This window comes from Phascolarctos cinereus, unplaced genomic scaffold, assembly GCF_003287225.1.
Source record: "Phascolarctos cinereus isolate Bilbo 61053 unplaced genomic scaffold, phaCin_HiC Scaffold_5;HRSCAF=322, whole genome shotgun sequence".
In the NCBI taxonomy this organism is placed as follows: domain Eukaryota; kingdom Metazoa; phylum Chordata; class Mammalia; order Diprotodontia; family Phascolarctidae; genus Phascolarctos; species Phascolarctos cinereus.
In genome coordinates, this window is record NW_027555958.1 from 91142854 (window position 1) to 91169585 (window position 26732).

At 37.1% G+C, this 26732-nt stretch overlaps 1 protein-coding gene across 8 annotated transcripts in view; it reads right to left on the reverse strand.

The window, feature by feature from the left end:
- MAP3K4 (mitogen-activated protein kinase kinase kinase 4) overlaps positions 1 to 26732 on the reverse strand; it is a 153882-nt gene that overhangs the window by 7641 nt on the left and 119509 nt on the right. Inside the window, exons 13-24 of one of the 8 annotated variants that reach the window (XM_020986753.2) lie at positions 25556 to 25689; positions 25108 to 25186; positions 24155 to 24233; positions 19668 to 19767; positions 18529 to 18645; positions 15161 to 15261; positions 14344 to 14424; positions 8562 to 8753; positions 5346 to 5416; positions 4138 to 4254; positions 3952 to 4042; positions 3132 to 3219 (exon numbers count right to left, since the gene is read on the reverse strand). In XM_020986753.2, the coding sequence (XP_020842412.1) occupies positions 3218 to 3219; positions 3952 to 4042; positions 4138 to 4254; positions 5346 to 5416; positions 8562 to 8753; positions 14344 to 14424; positions 15161 to 15261; positions 18529 to 18645; positions 19668 to 19767; positions 24155 to 24233; positions 25108 to 25186; positions 25556 to 25689 (1164 nt within the window). In that variant the 3' untranslated portion in view covers positions 3132 to 3217. Of the gene's footprint in view, positions 1 to 3059; positions 3220 to 3951; positions 4043 to 4137; positions 4255 to 5345; positions 5417 to 8561; positions 8754 to 14343; positions 14425 to 15160; positions 15262 to 18528; positions 18646 to 19667; positions 19768 to 24154; positions 24234 to 25107; positions 25187 to 25555; positions 25690 to 26732 lie in introns of those variants that run through there. The other 7 variants (XM_020986748.2, XM_020986747.2, XM_020986745.2 and 4 more) reach the window with 7 other exon arrangements.

A 26732-nucleotide genomic window follows, 5' to 3' on the forward strand; every position in this document is an offset into this window, starting at 1 on the left:
ATTAATCAAATCTGGAAACGTTTAGAATTTTACCCCCAAACTTACTATCACATGCATATATGCCTCTTTAATCTAATGATAACAATACTATGCCTATACTCCCGAAGAGATCAAAGAGGAAAAGAACCATACATAAAATAGTATTTACAGTAGTGCTTTTTGTTGTAGCAAAGAACTAAAAATTAAGAGCATGCCCATCAATTGAGGAATGGTGGAAGACTTAATTGTAACAACATTGTTTTGCATTGACCAGAATTCTTATTAAGTCTTTCAGTGACTGACTTTAACTCCACAGGATTCAGGAAGCATGCTACCTACCACCTGACAGAAAGGTGAGAGCCTAAAGATCCAAAATGACACCTTCATTTTTGGACATGGCAAATAGGTGGATTTGTTTTTGTTTAACTATAAGTACTTGTTATATGAATTGGCAGGAAGGAGGCGGGGCTCTGAGGAAGAAAGATAAACTCTAGGGATAGCGTTGTCCTCTACCAAAAAGAAGAAAGTTACTGAGGCATTTTTAAAATATGCACAGAAGGTATGAGAAGGAAATACAAATAACACGACAGCTTTCAAAGTAACACGTTAAATTATTACATACTTTTAAAAAGCAAGCTCTGTATAACAGAGATTTGTGGTTACACATATAATCCTCTTTGTTCCATTTTATAGATGGAAACGTTCATTTCTGTGGGGCAAGGGGTGCTTATTAAGGATAAAATTAAAAAAATTTAGAATATGTACAGGCAACAGAAGTATGCATGACTGATGAAAACAAGAGTGACACAGTTCTACAATTACTTTATCAGAAGCATGAGGAAGATCAAAGAAAAGCTATGTCAAGTCAATGCTAATAGACAGAGAGGAAGCGGGTTCTTAAGATTCTTATATTCTATTTTTGCTATAAAGGAGAATAATCTTCATATGGGGAAGGAAAATAAAGGGAATTAAAAACCCAAATATCTGAGCTAAGAGAAGCCCTGTCCTGAAATGAGATCAAAACAACAGGGACAAACATCCCAGGCGCAGTGAAAGAGATGATGGCTGAGCCTTGAGCCAGGGTCAGTGATCTCTGAACAAAGAAACAAAGGACAAATGGGGGTGGGGTGGGGGTGAGGTTCGCCGGCCTGGAAGGAAGCTCATAGTGTTGAGATTTTCAAAACCAAAAATGCTATCTATAGTCTTCCAATTTTTGGATGACGAAACGGATTTGAATTTCTTATGAAATTCTAACAAAATTAACATTATTAAAAGGATGTTTTTTGAGCATTTTCCAAAAGAAGTGGTGATCACAAAAGGCTAGCATTGGGTTCGTCAAAAACATTATGATAGATGATTTTATAATAAGAGTTATTTATAGTAACAGATCAAGGAAATACTGAAGATGCAGTGTACCCAGATTCCAGCAGCAAGGCTTCTCAGATAGTCTGTTTTGCTCCCTTGTGAGCAAGAAATAGAGATGTGAACCACAAGAGTTGTGGATTTAGAAATGGCTGAATGATATAACCTAAGATGTAATGACTGATGATAGCCTGAATGGTACAAATGTCCATGGGATTTCTTTGACTCTGTGCTATTCAACATTATCACCAATGATTTATGTGAAGATGAAGAAGGATATTTATAAAATGTACAGATGACTCAAAGATAGGAGGGATATCTTTACATGACAGATTAAACAAACAACTTTAATAACATGATAATAAAAGACTACACATCTACTTGCTCAGATGAAAGTTTGTGTGAAAAATTAGGAGACTAAAAGTCACATCTAACATGGCAGCCAAAAAAGACTGGTGTAGTTGCGATCAAAGAGGTAGTGTCCACAATGGAAGTCCCACTGTTCTCTGCCTTGGTCAGATGTCTGTGATAGTGTTTCCAGTTTGGGATAACAAATTTTAGGAAGACCACTAACTAGTTACAGCATACAAAGGCAGTTCACTACCAGGTTACCATAAGATGATTTAAGGGCTGGTAAAGGTAACTGAGGGAGTCAATTTAGTCTAGAAAGCTGAAGAATCGGTAGGAATATAAGTGCTATTTTCCAAGTGTTTCAAGGGCTGTTCTTCATTCATTCATTTATCCTGGCTCCTGAAGGCAGAACTAAAAGCAACAGGTAGAGAGGCAGATTTCAGCTAAATGCCAGGAAAGCCTTCACAAACAGAATTGTTCTTACTTTGTGAAACTTTAGGGAGGGGCTTTGGGAGGTGGATGCTCCTTAGGAGATTCCCGTTCAGCTAGATCCACTATGAGGCCTTTACCCGTGATTCTGTAAATCAATATTTACAGAGCAGGATAAAGAGGTTTTGGAGATGTGTGCATACAGAATTATATCTGCAAATATACCTACATGCATGTGCTCAGGACAACCAAGCAATAGTAACAGAATGGCTTTAGCAGTGTTCTAACACTGCTCAATGGCCTTACGCATCAGCCTGACATACACCATTGGAAGATGACACATAGGTCTAACTGGTTAAGCCAGTCCTGGAACTAGATGTGGTATCTGTGTAAGACATCATTTATTTGTGTAACTGAAACTTATAGAATTAGGCACTGTGATGGCTTTGCAAAAGACAATTCAAGAAATGTCCAGGATGGTATATGACTCTAGTGTGGTCAGCTAAAATCTGGCAATATGCTAGTCCACTCAGGATGACCCAGCCCTGAACTTTTCCAAACCTGCTATCTTCCTGGTGGCCAGTGCTAACCAGAAGGTTTGTAACAAGACCAAGGAAAACAGAGAAATTTTGTCTAGTGCAGAACAGCCCCCAGAAGTATGGTGAGAAGACTGGATTTTAGCTTGGCTTTCTCTAAAATATTGGAACAAATACTTGACATACCTCATGGCTTCTAGATCCAAATGAAGTGGAAAAAGATACAAGTCCTGATTTCCAAGATCTCTGCATTGTGCAATTATGGCAAAGCATATAGCCTGGCCCACAATGGATTTGAATTCTACAAGCTGACTCTCAAGAGCTAAAGAACAGGGTCATATCCTTATGACAAAGTATCACTTCCTTCTCCTTCCCCCTCTCCTCTCTAGTTAAAGAGCTTACCTTTGATGTCACGATGAACTATGCCATGCTCATGCAGTACATTAATAGCAATGGTGATCTGCTTTGAGTACAGCCGAATAACATGTTCTTGAAGGCCCAGCCTTGACACTTCTTCCAGGGTGCCCTCATCACAGTATTCCATGAAAATGTACATTTCTTCCTGGGGTGGAAACCAAGTACAACACTATTATCTTCTTCAAATGTGAAATAAGTACAAATGTTCATTCTGGGCAACTTATACACAAGTCCTAAGTAAATCTCCTTTCTAATGGTGTCATACTACTCTTATTTTCTGCATATTTTTAAAATGCTTGTTGCTAACTCTTCTATAAGGACTTCTCCTGCCTGTCTCTGTCTGGAATTATATAGCGATTTGGGTAATACCACCTCCTACAAAAGACATAATAAATCTCTGCAGTCCTCCCAAATTCCGACTGCTTTATAATCTCAGACAGGGACCAGCAGGACTTCCCATAGGATATATTATTAAGTACTGAAACACATCCTTTTCCAATTTGAAAATTATTAAGAAAATATAAAAAGGAGCTGAATCCAACTTCCCCCACAGTTCATGCTGAAATGAGGTACCCCAGCAGTTGGGCTCTTTTCCTCAATGTCTTTGCATCTACTCTTAAGGGGAAGAAGTTTCTTTGGTGATTTTAAAAGTATATTTTACATCTTCTCTCACTTCACAAATGTTTAATTTTAAGTAGAAGAAAAGTTTAACCAAGTCAAAGACACTTAATGGTCACTGGTTCAGGGGGAAAAAAAACAAAAAACAAAAAACAAAGTAAGTTCTTAGGAAAAAGGATACTTAGATGAATCTTCTGACTGGCAGGATGGGTTTCAGTGCTTTATAATGTCGGGTTAATGACTACAATCTACAACTTACATTTTAGGAAGAATTCCTCTAGTTTCAGAGAGAAGGCAGAAATGATGTAACTCATGGAGATTTCCTTATAATTAGGCAAAGTTACTGTGCTCTGAAATGAGAAGACCTGTGATGTAGAACAGGACTCCATTTGTACCCTTACTGATTCCTCACTCAGAATTGTGTGTGTGATTAATGTTGGCTTACTCTATGAAGTTCCACACCAAAATACCGAACCAGATTGGGATGCTTAATGCCTTCAAATATTTTCAGTTCATCTGCAGTCTCTTTGATAGTTTTGTGGTCATTTGGCTGAAATCGAATCTGCAAAATTGAAATGTCGATTACTGTTGCTATCATGACAAACTAGAAAGCTGTAATGTGAAATAATAGCGTTGCAAAGCCATCTGTTGGCATATTCTGGTATCACTGAAAAGAAAAAAAAAGCAGTATAATTTGCAGCAATGATTGTGGATTTTTTAAAACCACAACTAAATTCCAAATATAGATGTTTTTATTACAAGCATATTAACATCTACTTTTTAGTATTCAGTAAAATACTTTTCTGGTAGACCATTAATATTTATTAAGCACACAGGGTACCAGAGGTACATCTTTAGGACATGCTTTTTGCCCTTAAGGTGCTTACAATTTAATTGAGAAGACAGGATGTACTTATAAAAAGAAAACAATACTGGCTAGCACATGCTGCCAGATGCCAGATAAGAAGCACAAATAAAGGCCCTCAAAACCAGAAAGAGTTTATGGAGTCTGTTTATTATGGATTGGTCTAATGACAGAAGGATTCACGGCAGAGAGATTAACTGAATCTGAACACAAGCAAGAGTTTCTAAGGCAGGTAGGACTGAGATGAGTGGGAAAGACAGGGAAAAGGTATGGAAGCAGAAATGTGGATAGTATATGGGATGCTCCATGAGGTAGCTAGAGTAGAATTTATATAGTGGAAGAGAATCAGGTGAGCATCAGGCTAAGGAGTCTGGGCTTTATTCTGAAGGCTGCTCAGAATCACTAAAAGTTTTCAGCAAGGTTATGCCATGAATAAAGGAAAGTATGGGGAAGATTTAGTCAAGAGCAATATACAGAAATGGCCGATGAGTAGAATTAGAAGTATAAAAGACCATAGAGAAGCATCAATGCCAACCGTTTCATTTTACAGATAAGAAAACTCAAGCCCAGAAAGGGGACGGTGAATGTGTATTACCCTATCAGTGTTCTATTTTTTTTTTAAATCTTTGATTTTAAATTGGTATAAAGAAGAACAAGTCTACGCGATTTTCTTTGAATGTCTCAGAAAACACCAGAAGTGGTTCTTTATAAAATTTCTAACCAAAAAAACTTAAGGCATTAATCCTACCCCAATGTATAAACTCTGCCAGGGAAGGTGGAATACTCACTTCCTTCATTGCCATCAATTCACCAGTATCAACGCTGATACAAGTATAGACTTTTCCATACTGGCCTTCTCCTATAAACAAAAGGGAAAAAAAAGTAATTTCTTATATTTTACAGAGTGTGAGCTGGAAGGGACTATATATAGTTCAACCCTTTTATTTTAGAGATGGGGACAATAAAACTCAGAAAGGTGAAATGGTCCCAGTGGTACAGTCTGTCAATGGCAGAGTCAAGAATTAGGAGCTGGGACATAGGTGAAGGCAAAATAACTTCAGAAAATTATCATAAGGTCATCTCAGAATTCTCCAGTAAACCAGATATCGATCAACACCGTCATCACCACTTTCATCTCAGATGAAACATACTGTTATTTTCAAAATGGCCTGTTGGCTGGCCAAAAGGCACAAGACAGCATTCTCTAGAGAATTTTCATGCCAAGATACTTAAACTTATCATGATGCTCTAACATTTATAATTACATAGTTATAGCTCTGTTATATCTATTTCTGTTATCATTTACGTTTCTTTCATAATGTTACCCAGTCAGAAACCTTGTAGATAAGCCCCTTCATCTCCCATGAATGAAAAGGAATGTGTGACAGTCAAATTCTATGACTGAACTTTTGCATTTATTCATATGGTTCAATGAAATGCACTGATCACTGACATGCTTTCTATTATTCTTTAATATAAGCCTGCTGTTACTTGCAAATGTTTTAAAAGAAAAATGCTATACAGGACGTAAAATTAAAAAGATTCCTAAATTTAGGTGAGCTTCACAGTTTCATAATTCCATCTCTCATAATTAGATTTCAATGTCTAGGGACAAATGAGAAGAGAACCTCTGACAACTACAGATAGATAAAGGCTTCTTCACCAAACAAGGGATACAGAGGCTCAGACAATTTTCATTACATAAAACTGAAAAGCTTTTGGGTAAACAAAATCAATGCAATCAAAATGAGAAGGAATACAGTTGAACTTAAAAGAAAAAACTCTGACCTCTTAGGAAATGGCCCTTATTTTTCAGAGAAATATACTGAAAGAATATGAACAAGCAGTTCTCAAAGCAAGCTATCAACAACCATATGAAAAATTCTCCAAATTACAAGCAATAAAAGAAATACAAATTAAAACTATCAGAAAAAAGGAAAATGAGAAATTCTGGAGGGCCTGGAGAAAAGCAAGGCAATGCATTATTGGTGGAGCTGTGAACTGGTCCAGTCATTCTGGAAGGTGACTTGGAATTATGCTCCCAAACTCACTTAATTGTGTAAACTCAGACTTCAAAATACCACTACTAGGCCTGAAGAGATCTGAGAATCTAAAAGGACTCATTATGTAAAAATATTCATAGCAGCAAAAGGTGCCTGTATTATAGAAAAGAACGGGAAACTTAAGGAGGAGGCCATCAGTTGAGGAAAGGTTGAAAATAAAATATTATTATTTTATACATAGGAAATGATATGGTTTCAGGGAAACCTTGGAAACCTGGGAAGGGAATAATTTAAATATGAGAAACCAAAATGTACGTAGGGAGAAAAAGGAATGGGTTTTTACAGGAGAGCAAGATGTTCTCCAGACAGATCTTCACATTCTGTACGAACTGATACAGAGTAATTTGCATGGAACCAAATGAACAATTTATACTATGATAACGACACTAAAAAAGACAAACAAAGACTTAACTCTGTCACTACAATGGCCAACTAGGACTCCAGACAATGAAGAAGCGTGCATCACACTCCCTGACAAGGTTTAGAGGAAAGCACACATTTTGGGGCATCAGTGTGTGGATTTGTTTTGTTCGAATGTGATTGTTTGATACAAAGAAGGGTATTTTTATTTCTTTTATTGGGTAGGGAGAAGTGAGTAGTAATAGATAGTGATGACAAAAAAAAAGAAGAAACAGTGTCAATGAACCATTTAAAAAATGCACAGAAAAGAAAAGGAAGTTCAGAGGGAGACAAGAGATGAGCAAGGCAATTCTGGAATGGAACTAACATTGAAGTTATCATATATAATTACCCTTTCCCCATCACAGTTCTGATATATTGCTGTTGGGATTAATTAAATGGGAACTTTTTCGGAGTTTTATGGAAGCTGCAGACAACACGTGAAGGCCAACAGATTACACAGAAAAAGTTAAGAAATTCAGAAATGCACAAAATATGTATAGTATTTTACTTAACCTTGACCTATGACCAAATACTTAACCCAAATTTTACAATAAGGTATTGTAAACACCCCATAAAAGAAAAAGAAAACATTCAGACTTCTCTAGTACGAAGGGCCAAAAAATTTTATGCAGATTTTCCAGGTAGTGGGGGGCACCATGCTCCTAACCCCCATGATGTGTAAGTGATAACTGTACTTTATATGGAACTATTCGTATTTCTTGTTATTCTAATACAAAAACAACTCTAGAAAGAGACAACCTTCTGACAACCTATTCCCTTGCCTATCCTCGCTCCTTCTCCCCACAGCCAACGTGAAGGCTTTCCTTTCATTTAGATATAACTAGGAATACTGGAGAGTTCTGGAAAACACTCACTAATTTAATTTCTGTGAAATTAAAAATTTAAAATAAAATTAAGTTTCTATTTTACACAAAAATAGAAACAAAATGCAACCATGAAACTTCTCTGTATATAACATTACATACTGCTTTGGAATAATAAGTTCAAACACCTGTACAAATCACCTGGAAATAATTTAATTATGGCAATTAGGAAGATTTTACTTCATTTGTTCCTCAATCATATCTAGTCTTTTATCCATTTTCATTGAAATACATACATGGTACACAGCATTAATCTCTTGGTAAATATAGCATTTACTCTCTTCTGAGAAATCATAAAAGGGAAGAATCTTTGATTAAAACTAGTCAACTCATTATCTATATTAAATATTTGTTTCTAAGCTTTAATGTTCATTATTTTTAAAGAATATTTTACAAGGCTCAATCATTATTTTCCAAATAAAGATGAATGGGAGGAACAACCCCAACTATCTGGCTACAGAGGATGGTGGATTTGCATGGATAAGAGAATGGATCTTTTATTCTAGTAATTACAGAGGGAATGGATCTAAAAAGAAAAAACCTGGCACATCTATCAGCACAGTTAAACCAAGATGGATCAAATATAAACACTAAGTTTTGACATTTAGAAAGTAAATATGCAAAACATTATTTGCTTCTCCTTTCTCCCCCTTACCAATTTTGTTTCCTCTTTGCCATTTGAAGGTCACCTTCCGTAATCCCACGTGCATGACATTATCATAGGATTTGGGGGTATCACAAACTTGACCAATGATATTCTTCCTCCTCATTTCTCGATAACGCTTTTCTTCAAACAATCGAACTGACTTCTGAACAGCTTCTATGGGTCCTTGTTTAGAAGCAGTATCTGGGGAGAAAACCTCCTTTAGTTCCAAACTCCTAATATGTACATAGATATACTGGTATAACACTGCAAGTCAATTTCTAACAAAAACATTTTGAAGGAGTTTTATATACAGGATTCTATGTAAGCTGTTCTAACAATACCTGAAATGCAAGGTCAGACTAAAGACACAAAGGCATTGTAATCAGCCTAAAAGGATGATTTAACTAGTTCAACACTACACGGTCTTTACCCACTGATCCTACTGCTGGTCAGTACTACTGGAAGGCCTATAATCATGCTCACTGGGTCTATTACAAATGAGGCACTCACTGCAGCAAGGTGATTCTTTACTCTACTCCTCTCTAATTTATTCTATGATACCCCACAGTGGCTGTCCCAAACTTCCTTGTCTCTCCTCAAGCCTGCCTCTATACGCTCTTCCCTCAACCTCTTAGCTAAGATCATCTCATATTTTACTGCAACTGTCAATTAAGCATTTAAGAATTTATCAGGGGCCAACTGTGTGTCTTGCATTGTGCTTGGCAGTGTGGATACAAGTACACAAAATAATAAAACCCCTACTTGTAAGGATAAAGCTTGTCCCTTCTAATGGGGGGAGACAAGTACATATTAAAAACACATACAGCATAACACAAATGGGATAAATACAAATTTATACAAAACAGCTCGACAGAAGGTGGTTTGGGAGGGAGGCCACTTGAAAATGTGCAGATAACGAAAAGCTTGAAGCAGAAGATGGTGCTTGAACTACACCTCAAAAGAAAGTGTGGACTCTCAGAGCCAAAGGACAGGAGATACATTATAGGCACGCAAGCCCAACGCCAAGGTACAGAGACCTGAGACAGAGCGTACTGTGAGAGGAACAGACAGAAGGACAGTTTGACAAGATAGTTCAATACCTAGGGAGAGGATGAGGTCAAACATGGCCCTGTTGTGAAGGGTTTTACAAACTAATCAAGCAAGCTTACACTTGACCCTAGAGGCAATGGAAACCACTGAAGTTGGTTCTCTAAGGGAGTCACATGGCCAGAGCAGTGCTCAAGGAAAATTACTTTGGCAGCCAGCCAGCCAGTCAACCAGCATTTATGAAGAGTACCATGTGCCTTTACCTTGGAATAGAAAGAAAGGAGCTCACAGCCTAAGGAAGGAAACAACATGCGAATAACTGCAGTCAAACAAGATATATACACAAATTGCTTTATTTTTTAAGTTAAATACTAAACTTTGTGCAGCAAGTTGTCTTTGTGTGTAGTCTGAGGTTTCTATGCTGCCCAGCATGGGGCCCTTTTCCACCATAAAGCTGAACAGAGCCATAAGATTGTTGACGCTGACCAAACCAGATTCCTTGCATCTGAGTGGGAAAGACAAAACCTTGTACTACATTTAAATCTTCCAATGGGAATTATCATATACATACTAGGAAGTTTAACAGCCACCTCCATACGGAGACATCTTAGGTCATATGCATATATGTATGGCATCTGCTTAGAGATGATTGTTAAACTCATGGAAACTGAAGTTACTAAGAGAGTCTAGTTCAGAACCTTTGGGGAATAGCTACAATTAAGGAGTGTGATATAGGTAATGAGCAAAAAAAAAAAATATGGAGGAAAATTGGATAGATAGGCAAGCAGAGAACCAAGAGAGAATAGTATCATGACAACTGAGAAGTGTACTTAGGAGGCTAACATGGTCAGGAGTATCAAATGTAACAGTCAGATAGAAAAGGACAAAGATTAAGAGAAGACCATTATATCTGGCAATGAAGAGATCACTGGTAACTTTGCAGAAAGCAGTTTCAATTGAATAATGATGCTAGAAGCCACAATGCAAAAGGTTGAAGTATGAGTGAGGGGAAGTGTAGGTAGGAAATTTACACAATTTTTTTGAAGGAGTGTGGCTGGGAAAGAAAGGAGCAATAAAGAACATTAATTTGAAGGGATGGTACACTCTGGTGAATGGTACAGTCCAGAACAGAGGATACTTGGGAATGTCTGGAGGCAAAAAGGAAGGAACCATTTGATAAGGAGATGTTAAAAACATGAATAAGGATGCAATCTAATGAAGCAAAGTGGATGGGATCAAGAGCACACGTGGAGAAATCGGCCTTAGCAAGAAAAGCCACCTTTTTGTCAGCGACCTGGGGGAAAGGAGAAAATGGGAAGTGAAGTCAAGGAATTTTGAATTGGCTTCCAGCCCCATCCCCACAAGCCATCAATGAGGGGAGAAATCATTGTGGACAAGAGGCCCACTTTCTTCATCAGCAACAACCAGACAGACGCAGAAGCCCTGAAGTGGCAGTACCCCTCAGACCACCAGTCCTGCCTCCAATTCAACCCTCATTTGGGGAAGTAACTCCCTATCCGGCCAATGGACCCAGACAGTTCTGGAGGAGAAAGTAAGGCTGGTGACCCTGCACAGCCCTCTCTCACTTAAATCAAAGTCAATTGCAAGTCATGTCATCATCTCCCTGATGTCACGGTCCTTTTTGAGAATGAAGGACAAACACAATCTGTAAGCTGCCTGAACGATTCAGTTGGTCGAGCCCTCTCCCTCTTCTTCTCTCTGGGATTTACTGGCTAGATTTCTTTTTCAAAGACCAAGCCTTAAACCCAATTCACTCTGTAGCTCGTAGACTGGACAATAATAGGTCCCTGCCCAAGAACCACTTAATGGTTCTTTTTTGGGACCTCCTGGCTCAGAGTGAACGTAAATAGTAACTTTCTCTTTTGGCCAGCAACCCTGAGGGTCTTCCCCTTCTAGTTTAATTTTTTTTTTTTAATTAAAGAGGCCATCCCTTGACTCACTTCTTAAAGAGGCCTATTCACTGAATGGGCATTACCTCACTCAAAGTGAGAATCTGAAAAGACCTTAGCTTAAAAGGGCCAGGGTCTCCCACTGCATCCTGGGCCATCTCCAGTTATCCACATGAATATCTGGTCACTGGACCCAGATGGCTCTGGAGGAGAAAGTGAGGATGGTAACCTTGCACAGCCCTCCCTCACTCAAATCAAAGTCAATTGCAAGTCATGTCATCATCTCCCTGACGTCATAGTCCTCTTCAAGAATGAAGGACAAACCCAACAACAGAAGGCAGCATGTACTAAAGCAAGTTAAACCACCACCATCTTCCTTCAGAACCTGATGGAGAGAGTCCAAGATCCTGAAACCAAGAACCTTAAGAATGGCAAAGACACCAGCGTAAAGCCCTCAGCAATCATCCTGGCAAGCAACCCTTGTGGAGATACAGCCTAGAACTGCTCCTCTAGTTGCTACAGCCACCAATACCAAAGACCCAGAAAGGACAGTTCTTGCCACCAAACTTATTTGTTGAAATGTTCACTTCAAAAAGACATTTTATCTGCTCTGCCACCATCCCCTAAGGACCATGGGGCTGTTCCATTTAACTCTGAGATAAAACCGTCTATACTGATGTCTCTTCCATTAGAACGTGAGCTTCTTGAGAGCAGGGACTATCTCACTTTAATGTGTGTATGCCCAGGGCTTCGCACAGTGCTTTGCATACAGTAAAGGATAATAAATAAATATAACATTTCATTCATTCAAATGACATTTTTTTTTCAATAAACAAAATTTAAGGTTATTAACTGGGAGGAAGGGAAGAATGGAGACGCTTAAGGGTTCAGAATACTTTCAGTGGGGAAGGAGTAAGACATGGAATCAATTAGGGAGATACAAAAGGACTGCCTTGCTACAGTGAGGATCCAGCTGATGTTGGATAACCTGAATTTGTATGTACTCAAGTCAGCAGTAACTGAATGACCTCCAGTTTCATTTAGCTGCTTGTGAAAGCAGATGAAGTAGATGGTGAGAGTTATCCAAGGCTGAGATGGAACGAAAGAAGAGTGATATGACAAAGGGCAAAGGACTCGAGAACTGAAGGTAGTACAGAGTTGCAATGGCTAATTACTGAGATGGAGAACCCTGCAACCTTATTACCTTACATAAATCAACAACTGCATCTCAACAGATCTAGTTATTTTCCCCCAAACATATGGCAGGGTATATTCTTGTCTCTGTGCTTTGCTTATGCTATTCCTTTAGCCCAAAGGCCTGATGGTCCTTAATTTTCCATTTAGAATCTTTCTGATACTTTGGTAATTATTTTGTAATGACAAAATGCCTGATAGACAGCCCCACCTGGATGTTCCATTAGTTTCTCAACATGTCCAAAGTAGAACTCCCTATCTTCCCCCACAAACCATCTCCAAAACTCCTTACTTTTTATAGGTACCACCACCCTCTCAGCCATCCAGATTCAAAACCTCAGAGTCACCTTCAACTCTTCTTTTTCCTCACTTAAATCCCATATGCTGTTAATTCTATCTCTACAACATCTTTCAACTCACTTTCTCAACCCTCAAATCGGACTGTCATGCCAGCTCAGGCTCTGATCTCCTTTCAGTCTACAGTAACAGCTTTAGTTTATTCCCAACAACTCTAGCCAACACTGATCTCTGCTGCCTCTGTATCTTTCCTTTGCCCTAACACACTATGCATATTTCTTATCCCTGCACCCCACACCCCAACTATAAGTGATATGAGGATAGCGATTTATCATTGTTCTTCTTTGTTTCCTTAGTATCTAGCATAGCATAGTAGGCTGTGAAATGTTTAGTCAATGCTCTTTTTTTTTTTTAATCTAGGCAATAGGCTGAAGTGACTTGCCCAGGGTCACACAGCTAGTTAAGTGTTACATGCCTGCAGCCGGATTTGAACTCAGGTCCTCCTGAATCCAGGGCCAGTGCTCTATCCACTGTGCCACCTAGCTGCCCTTTTTAATTTTTTAATTGCATTTCCACTTATCTAAGTTTTATCCTTTTTTCAAGGCCCACTGACTCCAGTGAAATCATCCAAAAATACTATATCCTTTGGCAATCATTCCACTTCTTGAACCCCTTACTGCCTTTTTGTTCTGTTTTGTTTTTTTGGTTGGGCAATGGGGTTAAGTGACTTGCCCAGGGTCACAAAGCTAGTAAATGTTATGTGTCTGCGGCCGGATTTGAACTCAGGTCCTCTTGAATCCAGGGCCGGGGCTCTATCCACTGCGCCACCTAGATGCCCCCTTACTGCCTTTTAAAATGTCATCTGGATGATATATAAAAAGATAATGAGAGAGTCAACATGTATCTTGTATCATCATCTATACCGGATGCTTGAGAGTAGGAATGAGGGGCAGCTAGGTGGCACAGTGAACAAACAAATGAGAACAGGAATGAAAAACAGTTTATATTTCTTCTTATCCCTTAGAGTAGCTGATACAACATACTGAGTCTACTGGGCATTCTAAAAATTTGTCGATCACTTTTTATAATTAATGAAATAGATAAGCAAAAATCTTACCCCTTTCACTGAATTCTGCAGTCATTTTACTTAGAGGGAAGGTCTAACATGATACAATAATCAAAAGCATCAGACTGTGTCCTAAAAATTAGAGCTTTTTAAAACTTTTTAAAAAAATTTTTATTATGGCTAAAAAAGATGAATTACACGTGTAAAAAGTTCAATCATTTTTTCTCACACTTAAAGATTATGATAAGAGAATTTGAAATGCAGTATTCCCTCTTACCTTTATTTTGGTTTATCAGAGTCCGAAGCTCCCAACTTCTCCGCATTGGCCCACTTGAATCTCCTTTTGGATATGAAGGTTCTGAAAGAAAGAATTTTGACTTGAATTCTAATGTACGAGTAATTACTAAAAGACAGCAGTACTACCATAACAGTAATTTTGAAATCATGAACGGCAATGGTTAATGGACATTACTTCTACAAACTGGTTCTTAGCTTTGAGTAAATTTGAGTAAATTTGACTTCAGAATGATAAAATCCTCTCTAAAATCAATACTAGAAAAAAAAGTCACCAAACTAATGAACTGTCAGTAGGTTATAGAATCAGCAGTGCAGCAAACACAAAACTGTAGTTAGCACTATCATACAAATCATAAAGCCCAAGAGTTCAAAATCATATCCACTTTTGGTCTCTAATCAAGACTGGTTTCTTCCATAAGTCCCCAGTAATGCTGTACCACTATTTCACATATTACCCGGCTTTTTTAGCCTTTCTTTGGATAACTTTATAGTAGAGTTTTAATATATTACCAAAGATCTAGATAATGTCACTGTAACTTTTTACAATAACAAAAACTCAGTAATTGAAATAACAGACTAAAAAAGTATGTTTATAAAATATGCATATAATCAGTAAAAATAATCATATACACTTTTATTCTTGGAAAAACAGCACTTCTTATTGCTTAATCTTCTCAATTTCCCCCTCACTGATAACTACCCTCTCCAGCCACCTTTTATTAGGAGGTAACAAGAAATGGAACATTGAAATAGATTACTGGAATTAAAAATGGTGTAACAAATACTTGAATACTCACCTTCTCGCTCCTCAGTGGGGCTTGAATGTCGACTCAATGATCTGAATTGCAATTCAGCAGCTATGGAGGCCAAACGATCATTTTCTGGAACACTGGACCCCCTGTTTCAACATTTTAAACATTGAGCTAGATTAGTCCAGGAGTACTTACACTTAAATAAGGTCCGAGAAACTTTTATGAAAATGTTAATTCCACCTGAAATGAAGAGAACCAAATAACCTTATCTGAAACTGTCCATTTCTTTTGTGTCACCTTACAATTCTTGATGGAGTCCTCCGTATGATATGTATGTATGTCTATATATATGTGTGTGTATGCATATGTGTACACACACACACACACACACACAACTGTCACTAACTAACTTTAGGAACTCTTCAGAGTCTGAACTCCAGGAATGAAAAGAATACATACAATTGCCTTCATCGCATAGGCTACCATGCCACCCACATCATTTCTGTTAATTTTGGTTAGATTATCAGTCACAGGAAGATCTAACAGATTTCCTTGTCAGATGAACCCAGGACAATGAAAGCATACATATGAAAAATATTAAAAATTGTAGCAAAGCAGAAGTGCGAGAGGGCAATCTAATCTATTATTGTTTAGAACAAAATCAACTACACTTCAAGTGCACAAAGCAACTGCTTCAAGAGAAATTAAATCGATATTTATGAAGGTAAATGTTAACAGAAGAATTTAAGTCAAAAAGAACAAAGCAAGACAGATTATATCAGAATTGGAGTATATGGTAGCTATTGAGAGTGTAGCTGCTGTGTTATGCTGACAGAGGGATTTAATGAAGTATGGTAGCATTTGTGCTCTTATTTCATATAGCAGGTAGGTTTAAGTGAATGTCTCTTTTATCAGTGATTTCAAAAATTCTGATGCCTCAAATCCTTCTCATTATTTTTCATTTCTCAGAACCCCAACATACAGTAGAAACTGGCTGCTGTAGACTTGTGCACAGATATAAATCAACTATTTCCAAATTCCCTAGATTTTTTTCAAGGGATTGCTATAGTAGTTTTGTGGAAAATGGGAGTAACTCTACTTATGCAACCTACTTTATGGGCTTTTGGAAAGAACTTTACAAAACTGTAAAAGCCACATAATATTACTGTCATCACTCCATGAACCCAGGTTGAAACCACTAATATAAAGGAAAAATGCTAGTGTAAATAGGCCAACATGAGGTCTAGTCCTAAGCAATGCAACTACATGACTGTAAGAAAATTCTTTAGCACCTCTGTTTCATGATTTCTTATATGCCATCCCCACATAAGGGATGCCACAGGGTCAAATAAATGAAAATATATAAAAATACTATGTAAGCTGTTATATGAATATAAATTGTCAAATAAAAATGTTATCATATGAAAGCTTTTTTTTTTTAATTCAGTGCCTACTTACTCTGTAAGTTTCCCATATGTTTTCATTATAATAGGAAGTCTCTACGGTCAGTGATAAATATTTAAAAGTGCAAAAGTTTAATATCACATGAATCACATATGCTTGAAATAATGGTTAGAAGAATAGACCTAATAATGTTTTAAAGCACTAAATCCATTGTGATAAAATAAATCTCTTTATGACTTAGAATTTTGCTGCGTGGAGATTATATCTTAAAACTACTATGTCCAAAACTGGAGAAGGGATTCAGTCACTGTCATATACATTATACACACACGAGAAAAAAATATATATATATATACACACACATACAAAATATGCAATTGTATGCATTACTGTCAAGCTATCTTTTTTGGGGGGTTTTTATGTTTACCTAAAATCATGAGCTTTTTCAACATATAAGGAGTTAACTCAGATTTTCTACTTCAAAAGAGCTATCATCTAATTTGAGAGAAATATTAGACTAGGAAAAAGTATACACAAGTTTTAGCACTGCATTTTGGGGAAATGATTCTTACCATACCTTTATTTGTTCCATCATTTATAAAACAGATATTTTATTTCGTCTATACGCTGTACAGAGATGAGAACAAATATGGTAATAATTTCTGTGAGATGCCTTGAATAACAAAATACATGGGAAAAAATCCCAGAGCTTTTCAAAGTTAACTGTTACCCTTTTTTTAAGTACACAATTTACAATCTGTACCAAATTTTTATTTTTTAGCTTCAGAAATTTAATGCTGTTGAAATTTTTGTGATTTTTAACTTGAATCAAAAGCTACAAATATGTGTGGCAAAACTGGATGTGAATTTCATAAAGCATATGCTAATTCTTTAGCCCATTTTAAATTCGGAAGTCATCTACTCTATGCCTTAAAAATATAAAAATATTGTGTCTAGAAGTGGAGGAGTACACAAAAGTTCTTTTCTCCTTTTTTCTCCCAATCTAAATAATTTTGCTATGGCACACATATATCATTGTATTTGTTAGAAGAAAGATTTGCTTCTGAGACAGTGAGTTCATTTCCCAACAATGAAGATTTTTAAGCCAAAATTAGATTACGACACAGGGAGAGGCTGTGACAAAGCGTTGTTCAAAACGTCCTTTCAGATCCCTTCCTTAGGCCCCATCCAGGCCTAAGGATGTGAGTAAATCAACTGCCTGATCAATTATCCTTTTTACTCTATGTGCATGTGAGCATAAGATCTGTATTAAAAATCTGTGATGAAAATGTGACAAAATAGCTGCTAGAGATACTTAAGGCTTTATTTTAAAATTTTTTTGTTTAAATTTTTTATTTTGATGTGCTTTATTTTTACTTGTTTATTCAGAAGACCTATATATTTTTCTGAAACTTGCTGATTCTGATAACTAAATAAGAAAAGCATCCCAACTCAACATAAGCCAAGGGAAAAAAATAAACCTACATTTTATTTATTTTGTGATTTACTAGCAAGTAGAGTCTACTCTTTACCAAAAATCAATTAAATTCAAAAGGAAACATATCTTACTTTCTAAGATAAGAAGGTTGAAGGAAACTAATTAATAATCTTTAGAATGATTCTACAGAGAAACACATTAAAGTTATTAGCTAAAGAATTTCTCTGAAATCTCCATATTAGTCAGTAGGAAACTCTTTGAATATTCCAAAGCACTTTCCACTATGAAAAATATTCTTTCCCCTTTGGTGCTATTTCTAAATAGCAGATAATTTAGTATATTTTGGTTCACATCAAACCCTGCCAGAAATAAACGTGGCCATATTACCTAACTCTCCTGGTAGAAAAAAAGAACTGTGTAGCTCCTAGGAACAGGGAGCGTAGAAGTGACCCTCATCCAGAAGTCTAGATCCCATATCTGAGGCAAGTCCTACTTTTAAACACCTTATGTCAACTAAAAGCAGACTGCATCTGGGATGGCAACAGAGATGACACTGGTGGGGTGGAACTACCTGTTATCATTTGTACTGCTGACAGGTTTGGGTGGAGCGGAGTCGCTGCCGGCTGGGGCGGGGCGACTGGCAGCAGCACTGCAGGGGTTCCGCACGTCAGAAGGCACACTCCGAGTGCTGTGATAAGAAGGAAAACTTCAGGAAATACAGTTGGAAAAAAGCCTGGATGGTCAATTGTTTTTTAATTTGAAATTAAATAAGGTGAGCAAATGAAAAAGTTAATTAAAAATTTAAAAATACATATGATCTCTCTTTGAGATTCAGTTTCACAGGCTATCTAAAAAATTCACTAAAAGGGTATAAAATAAACAAACAAACAAAAAAAGATCATCGTGCTTCTAAAAGCAGTCCCAAATTGGCAAAATGAAAGCTAGCCTATTTAAAGGTGAAGACCACAACTTAAAAGATGCAGAAATGCCACCACATTCAAGGGTCATATCTTTCATGTGCTGTATTTTCCAACCTCACATTGATCTAGAGGTGTGCCATGGAAGAACATACATGGAAATGAGGACCAGAAAAGAGACAAATACAGTTAAATCTTCCATTTTTAAATCAAAATTTACTTTCAAATGTTCACTGTCATACAAACTCTAATTTGCTTTCTTAAAGAAAGAAAAAGGAAAGATTGCTGAAAAGGCTAGAAAGCACACACAGAGTAGCCATTTCTATACAAGATGACAGAGCAACATTGCATAAAGGATGAAGAGCTGGGCTTGGAGTCAGTAAGATCTGGATTCGAATCCCACCTCTGATACTTATGAGCTAATCATTTCACCTCTGGGCACCTCAGGCAGCTTTCCTGGATGAAGTCAAAGAATGTTCGCAATCATTACCTGGAGTTGCCCACACTGACAAAACCACAGATTCTTTGAGTATTTGCATACGGGCAGATCAATGTTATATTATCTTGAAAAGACTCTTGCCTACGCTCAAATTTCAACACTTTTTGTTATAGCTACAGAAGTGCAAGTATACCATCAAGAAAATGGAAATAACAGCTTTCTAAAATATATGAAAAAGAACAGCAGGAAAAAATACTTAAGATTTCAGAGGCAAGCAGCCAACAGCCTCATCAGTTTTAACCTGTTATGCAAGGGGGAGTTTACAAGGCGAATGACTGGTGAAGCACCAAATACCTGAATCCGTCAGGAGTTGGGATGATGAGATGCGGGTTAGGAGGGTCACTATGACATCTGGGTACCTTCACAGGACGGGGACTGTTTCGATGGATAGCTGCTGGAGTGAAAAAAGACAACAAATGGAAACTGTGAAGACATTCAAGAGTAAAAGGTCAGCCTAGTAAGTTAAAAATAATTTTTATTAGAGTGAACAAAATTAAACTACACATATAAACATATGCATCTAGACTTGGGGTATAGCTACAGAGCTAGAAGAGACATGGGAAGCCATCTGGGTCAGTCCCTTTATTTTAAAGATGAGGAAACGCCAGGCCCAGGGGAGGCTGTAACTTGCCAAAGTCACATAGATGATGAGATGTGAAGCCAGAGCTGAGATCAGGTCAGAAATGAGCTTTGAAATCAGGGCTTCCTGACTTCAAGTATGTCACTCCTATATACAGCATCACACTGTCTTTCCTAGACACAGAGCAGGTACTAAAATATTTGCTCGTTTAAATTCGCAGTGAGTAGTAACATTTTATAAATGGAAACTAGAATACAAAGTTATAATACATTCAAACACTAGATTTCTGTGATATATCAAAGATTTTTTTGATCCAGAATGAACTTTGTTTTTTAGTTCAACATTTACAGCTTTTATAGCATTTTACAGATGAGAAAACTGAAGCCTAGAGAGTTTCGGGCGTCTCTTAAGTCAGAGAGTGAGTTAGTAGCAGTACCTACCCAGGTTATAAGACCACAGATTTGGGCACTCAAAGGGTAACTTTAGAGTGTTATCTAGCCTGCCCTCTTAGTCTTTAAATGAGGAAGCTGAGGCCTACAAAGGTGGAGCTAAATTTTAATTTTTTCCACGTCACAAAAATATATATGTAGCACAATCAAAATTCAAACACAAGAACTCTGATTCCCAATCTAATAATCACTCCACTATAACACAGTGCAATGTTCACTATATAAGAAAACACAGTAACCCATCTCTTTGATTTCCAAAGTGAGGGGTAGGGCTTCTGGGGGATGAGGCTGGATCCCAGGCATGGGGATTTTCTCCAACACAACCACAGTTGTCTATCACCTATTACAGCCCATCAACATTGCCCCACCGCACCAGGTCCTAATCCTTCTCATTCATTCATTTGTTTAGTCATTTGCAAGTCAATCACGGTTAACTGATTTCTCCAGGGTCACACAGCTAGTAAGTGTTAAGTGTTTGAGGCCAGAATTTGAACTCAGGTCCTCCTAATTCCAGGGCCAGTGCTCTATCTACTGTGCCACCTTGCTGCCCCTTTTATTTATTTGTTTATTTAAATACTCTTTCAAAAACCATCTGGGCCCCTCTGGTTTAGGTTACCTAACTCCAAGAAAACTACCCTTTACCTCATCACCCAGTATACCCATGGGGGGGCAGGGGGAGGCGCTGGGGAGCACAGAGGACCACTATTGAGAACATTTGGAGACTAATGAGCTAGAGTACAAGAACAGAGACAACCAATGGGATATTTATAATTGGCTGGTTTTGGGGGGGGGTTTGGCCATGTTTTCCTTGTAAAGCTACAAAATGAAAATTATAAACAAATAATCAATATTGGTATAACACATCCAATTCTGTATAACAATGTTCTTACGAATGAGTACTGGTAGAACAGGGGACTAAGTACAGGGAAAGAAGTCTGAAAGAAAAAGCACAGCACTTTTTTAAACAAAAGGCAGAAAAGGAAAATAGTCTTGTTGGCTCCTGGGTGGCAATAGCCATAACAGAAGAGATGTTCCCTCTCTGATAAGGAGAAGGTTTGTTGTGCATCTCCCCTTCCACAGGTGTGATGTATGCTGAGAAACAGATGAAAACAAAGAAGTTCAAAGGCCTGCATCAACTGCAGGAAGCCATGAGAGAGATATTCCTGACGCACAGGTCTCACCGTGCTACTCCCCAGCGAGGTAAGCTCCTAGTGACTCCCCATCGCTTCTGGGATCAAACCCAAACTCATCTGATTGGCACTGACAGCCTTTCCCAAGCTGCCTCACTGGCAGGCTTAATGCTTCCCAAGGACAACAATCCATCTCCTGTTTCCACACCTGAGGAAGTGCCACCAAGGCACCTTCTCCTCACATCTGCCTCTAAACTCCGACCTTCTTTCAATGACTACTTCCTATCTATGGTCTCTCCTCAGAAACGACCCCCTAGTCACTTTGTACAGACTTGTATGTGCACATGTGGATGCGGCGACAGAACTGAAACTCCTGGGGTGCTGTTTCATGGTGGTACCTGAATCATACCCAGCCCCCTTTAGGATCTGAGTAACTGCATGTGGACTGAGTTGTGGCATAACTGAAAGAGCCCTGTCTTTGGAATCAGGAGACCTTGGTTAAAGTTCCAGTACTACCATTTAACTAGAACTTTAGGCCAGTCTCATTTTAGGTAATTTTGAGTTTCTTCATCTGAAAGATGAGGATAATGATGGGTTACATTTATATATTGCTTTAAGGTTTACAAAGCAATTTACACACATTATCTTGTGGTTCTTCACATCAATGCTGTACCACAAGTGCCTTTATCACCATTTTACAGATCAGGAAACAAAGGATCCAAGAACTTATCTGATTTGTCCCAAATATATAATGTGGCAAAAGAGGTCCAAAAAGCCAATGAGGAGAAGAATGCTCTAAGAAGCAAAACTGGCCAAATGGAAAAGGAAGTCCAAAAGCTTACTGAAGAAAATGCCTCCTTAAAAATTAAAATGGAGCAATTGGAAGCTAGTGATTTTAGGAGAAATCAAGACACTGTAAAACAAATCCAAAAGAATGAAAAATTAGAAAACTATGTGAAATATCTCATTGGAAAAACAACTGACCTGGAAAACAGATCCAGGAGAGATAATTTAAAAATTATTGGACTATCTGAAAGCCATGATCAAAAAAAAGAGTCTAGACATCATCTTTCAAGAAATTATCAAGGAAAACTTCCCTGATATTTTAGAACCAGAGGGCAAAATAGAAACTGAAAGAATCCACGATTCCTCTTGAAAGAGATCCCCAAAGGAAAACTCCTAGGAATAGTGTAGCCAAATTCCAGAGTTCCCAGGTCAAGAAGAAAATATTGCAAGCAGCCCAAACACATAATGCATATGGGAAGATTCTAATTTCACTTTTTCTTCACTTTATGCCCAGGGCTCCTTTGCTTCCCTAAAGTGATAATTATATCACTTACATCAAAGAGAAGTTGTTAGAAACAAATAAGGTAATGGATATAAAGTGCTTTTTAAAACTGAATGGTAAAAAAAGTCAGGCATTAAAGTGCTCTATCAATGTCAGCTGCTGCTATTATATATTATATTGAGTATAAGGAAGTGAGGTGGCACGATAGTACACAGAGCAGCAGTCCCAGAGTCAGGAAGACTCACCTTCATGAGTTCAAATCTAGTTCACACACTAGCTGTGTGACCCCGGACAAGTCACTTAACCCTGTTTGCCTCAGTTTATGCATCTGTCAAATGAGTTGGAGAACGAAATGGCGAACCACTCCAGTATCTTTGCCAGGAAAACCCCAAATGGGGTTACGAAGAGTCAGACATGATTGAAAAATGACTGAACTGAGAACATTACGTCACGCTTATCCCTGAATTCTCTTTGTTACTATTTCTAATAAAATAATCCAAAAGTTAGAAGGGCTCTTGGAGACTATCAGTCTAATTTCTTATCACATTTAAGGTACCTTTATAACATGTTCCAGAAGGGTTTCTTCTACTCTCAATTTGTATTCCTCCACAGGGGAACTAACTCTCCCACCTTCTCACTTCTAATTGCTAGAAAATGTTTCCTTATACAAAACCAACATCTACCTCTTGTCTACTTCCACCCAGTGGTTCTAGTTCTAATTTCATGATTTAAACAAAATATGTATCTATCTTCTCCCACAGGAAAGCCCTTCAGATACTTGAAGAGAGGATCACATAATTCCACATAAGCCCTTATCATGTTAAATATCTCCAGTTCCTTCCATCAATCCTCCTACAGAACAGTTTCTAGCCCCATCACTCATCTCTAGTTTGTCAATGTCTATGAACGTGGGGCATCCAGAACTGAAAACCACAGCCCAGACAAGGTCCAGACCAGTCCTAAGAACCAATCACAATAAAATTATTAATACGTTTATTCTGACCACCATGCTGGTGTTAATAAATGAACACATGATGTAGTCTAAAATTAGCTTTTTTGGCAACCATACCCTCCTTTGGACTCAATGTTGAGCTTACAGTGCACTAAAATCTTTTAAATTTGTTCATACTAACTATTGATACAACTATCTTTGCAGTTAAGTCCATGTTTACTGAAACTCTTCCTACATGTTTTTAATGACCCATTTACTTTTATATATTAAAGATGAAACTGAATACACTCTGTGAATGACAGAAGAGAGAAGATAAATTATCTGACTGATTTGCTCAAGTTAGACTGTCTCCAAAGAACTGCTGCTAACTGCTATATCTTACCAAGGTACAAACCTGTAACAGGACTGTGAGGTTTTCCTATCACATGACCAATGCATTCATTCATCAAAGCTTGTAAACTCTAGAAACCAAAGCAAAGGAAAAGAGAGAAAATGTGTTGTTTTCAACTTAAGTGCCATAAAATAATCTGTCTTTGCTAGTGGTGTTCGAAAAATAATCTCATCTAGCTCAACAACGCAATCTCTGTCTCCTATTTCTCCATGTTTCAGGTACCAATATATTTTTGCTACCTAACAAATATTCTTTCAGTTCAATGCACAGAGACCTATAAAGTTATTATGTTTTTATAGATAAACGTATTACACTTTAAATATTATAATTTAACTACTCTGATGTGTATTACAGAAGATAGGAACTATACAGTTCTTCATATTTATAGAAATTCTTTTTTATTAACCTCAGTAATTATATGCCTGCACACTTATGTACATTTCACTGTTATGCACACACAAATGACTCTTCATATACCATAATTCTAATTCTGAACAAAGTATTCTCTATTTTTATTTTCAATGGTTTTGCTTTGTTTTGATTTTCAAAGAACAATACAATAATGTGTAATATCTAGCGAGAAATTAAACACTGATATCAAACTTAGCCAACTAAATTTTGTCTTCATTAAAGTAGTCAATAAATACCAACTGTCTCTACAGATGGAGTATTGTAAGGGATATTGGCAACTTGGTGTTTTAGAGGGATATACATATGCCATAACTCTAATCTAATCAGTGGTACAAAACTGGCATAAAATGAGAAAAGACAAATACTGAATACGTATGAAGTTCATTGTTATAAAATACTGAGCAATTATATTTAATTACATAGAAAAACAGTAAGACATCACCAGTTACAAAGCCTCCCCAAAATCGAGACATATTCAAAGAACACTTAACTTCCATACCAATTAAAAAATTACAGAAACAGTAATTCCATACCAAGAAGTCATCTTCAGGAAGTGCTGAAATAAAGCCTGGTTCAATGGCTTGCAGAAAATCAAAACCTTGAGTTGCCCACCTGTTAAAAAAATTCAACAACTACAAATAAACAGCTAAGAAACACAAAGGAATTCTAACTTATTTACGGAAATATTAACTCCACAAAAATACTCTTATCAGATTCTGAAAATATTTCCAAGGGAAGATATGAAAATCTTTATTCATAATCAAGTTTGAAATAATGAAAAGGTTACATTTTAAAATAATTTCAACATGAAATCTTTAAGTAAACAAAAACTATCTTCATTCTCTATAACAGCCAGGATACCAGCATGACAAGAGACTCCTTTATGTCTACAGCATCTGTAGACAATTTTCATTTAATAGTTAAGAATTGGACAATAACCTTATTTGATTCACAAACAAAAGAAATCCACGTGGGCTTTACCTGGGCCTGGTGCCTCGACCACTTTCACATTTAGTTAGCACATAATTCATCCACTTTCTGGCAAAGCTAATATATTTATCTCCAATCTTCTGTCTAAATGTTCCGGACATCAGACGAACAACTTCTTTATGATACTGAAAGTTAAATTACACTAAAAATCAATAGGATTTCAACAACTATAATAAAATTATAACACTACTTGTAACCTGATTCTTCTAGACTATGCTCAATCCCCTTGAAGATAAATAATTTTTTCAATGCAAGACTGGTAACAATAGCCACTATATAGTATCTGAAATGTTAGAAGAAACAGTAGTAGTTACATACATATACATGAAATCATATATGTGTATATACACACTTGATACACACATTATACTGCTTTCAGGTTTACAAAAAACATTCCTCACAAAAACTATGCGAAGTCCATAGCACAAAATAAATATCCTTCTTTCACAGATATGGAAACTAAGGTTCAGAGGGATTAGGTTATTTGTGGAAGGCCATCCAGATAATAAGTAGCAGGGCCAAGACTTATTTGTCAGACTGTCTGACTTCAAATCCACCTCTCTTTCCTCATACAACACTGGCTTAAACACTAATTTATTTAAAATGAAATGAGTAATCCTATTTCCCTAATCTATGAAATCTATTTTAATACTTCGTATGTGAAAATGAATGACATAAAATAATTCCACAATTGAGTGCAGAGAAGTTAAGTGATTTGTTCATGGCTATACAGCTATTAATTGTCACAGGCACAAGAAATTCTTTCCTGACTCCAAGTCCAGCATGTTCCATCAATTTCAAATTATTTCAGCTTCAGATTCAGAAGTTCTGGGCTCAAAGGCCATGTGTGTTACTTATTGGTATGTGAACTGGGGACATCAACTAACCTCCCTGGGTATCAGTTTCCTCCTCTATAAAATAATGGAATGATGATAGAATTTGTTTAGTGCTTTGAAGTTTACAAAGCACTTTTACATGTTATCTCCTTTGACTATATCATTATTAAGGTAGCTTCTAAATCTATAAACCTATATTCTTCAATAATTTATATATTTTAAAGACATAAGACAGTCTTAAGAGTACTATGGAGACTAACAAATTACAAATTATTTTCTCATGAAAAAATAAAAAAAATATATATATTTTAAAAAAATAAGAAATAAAGAGA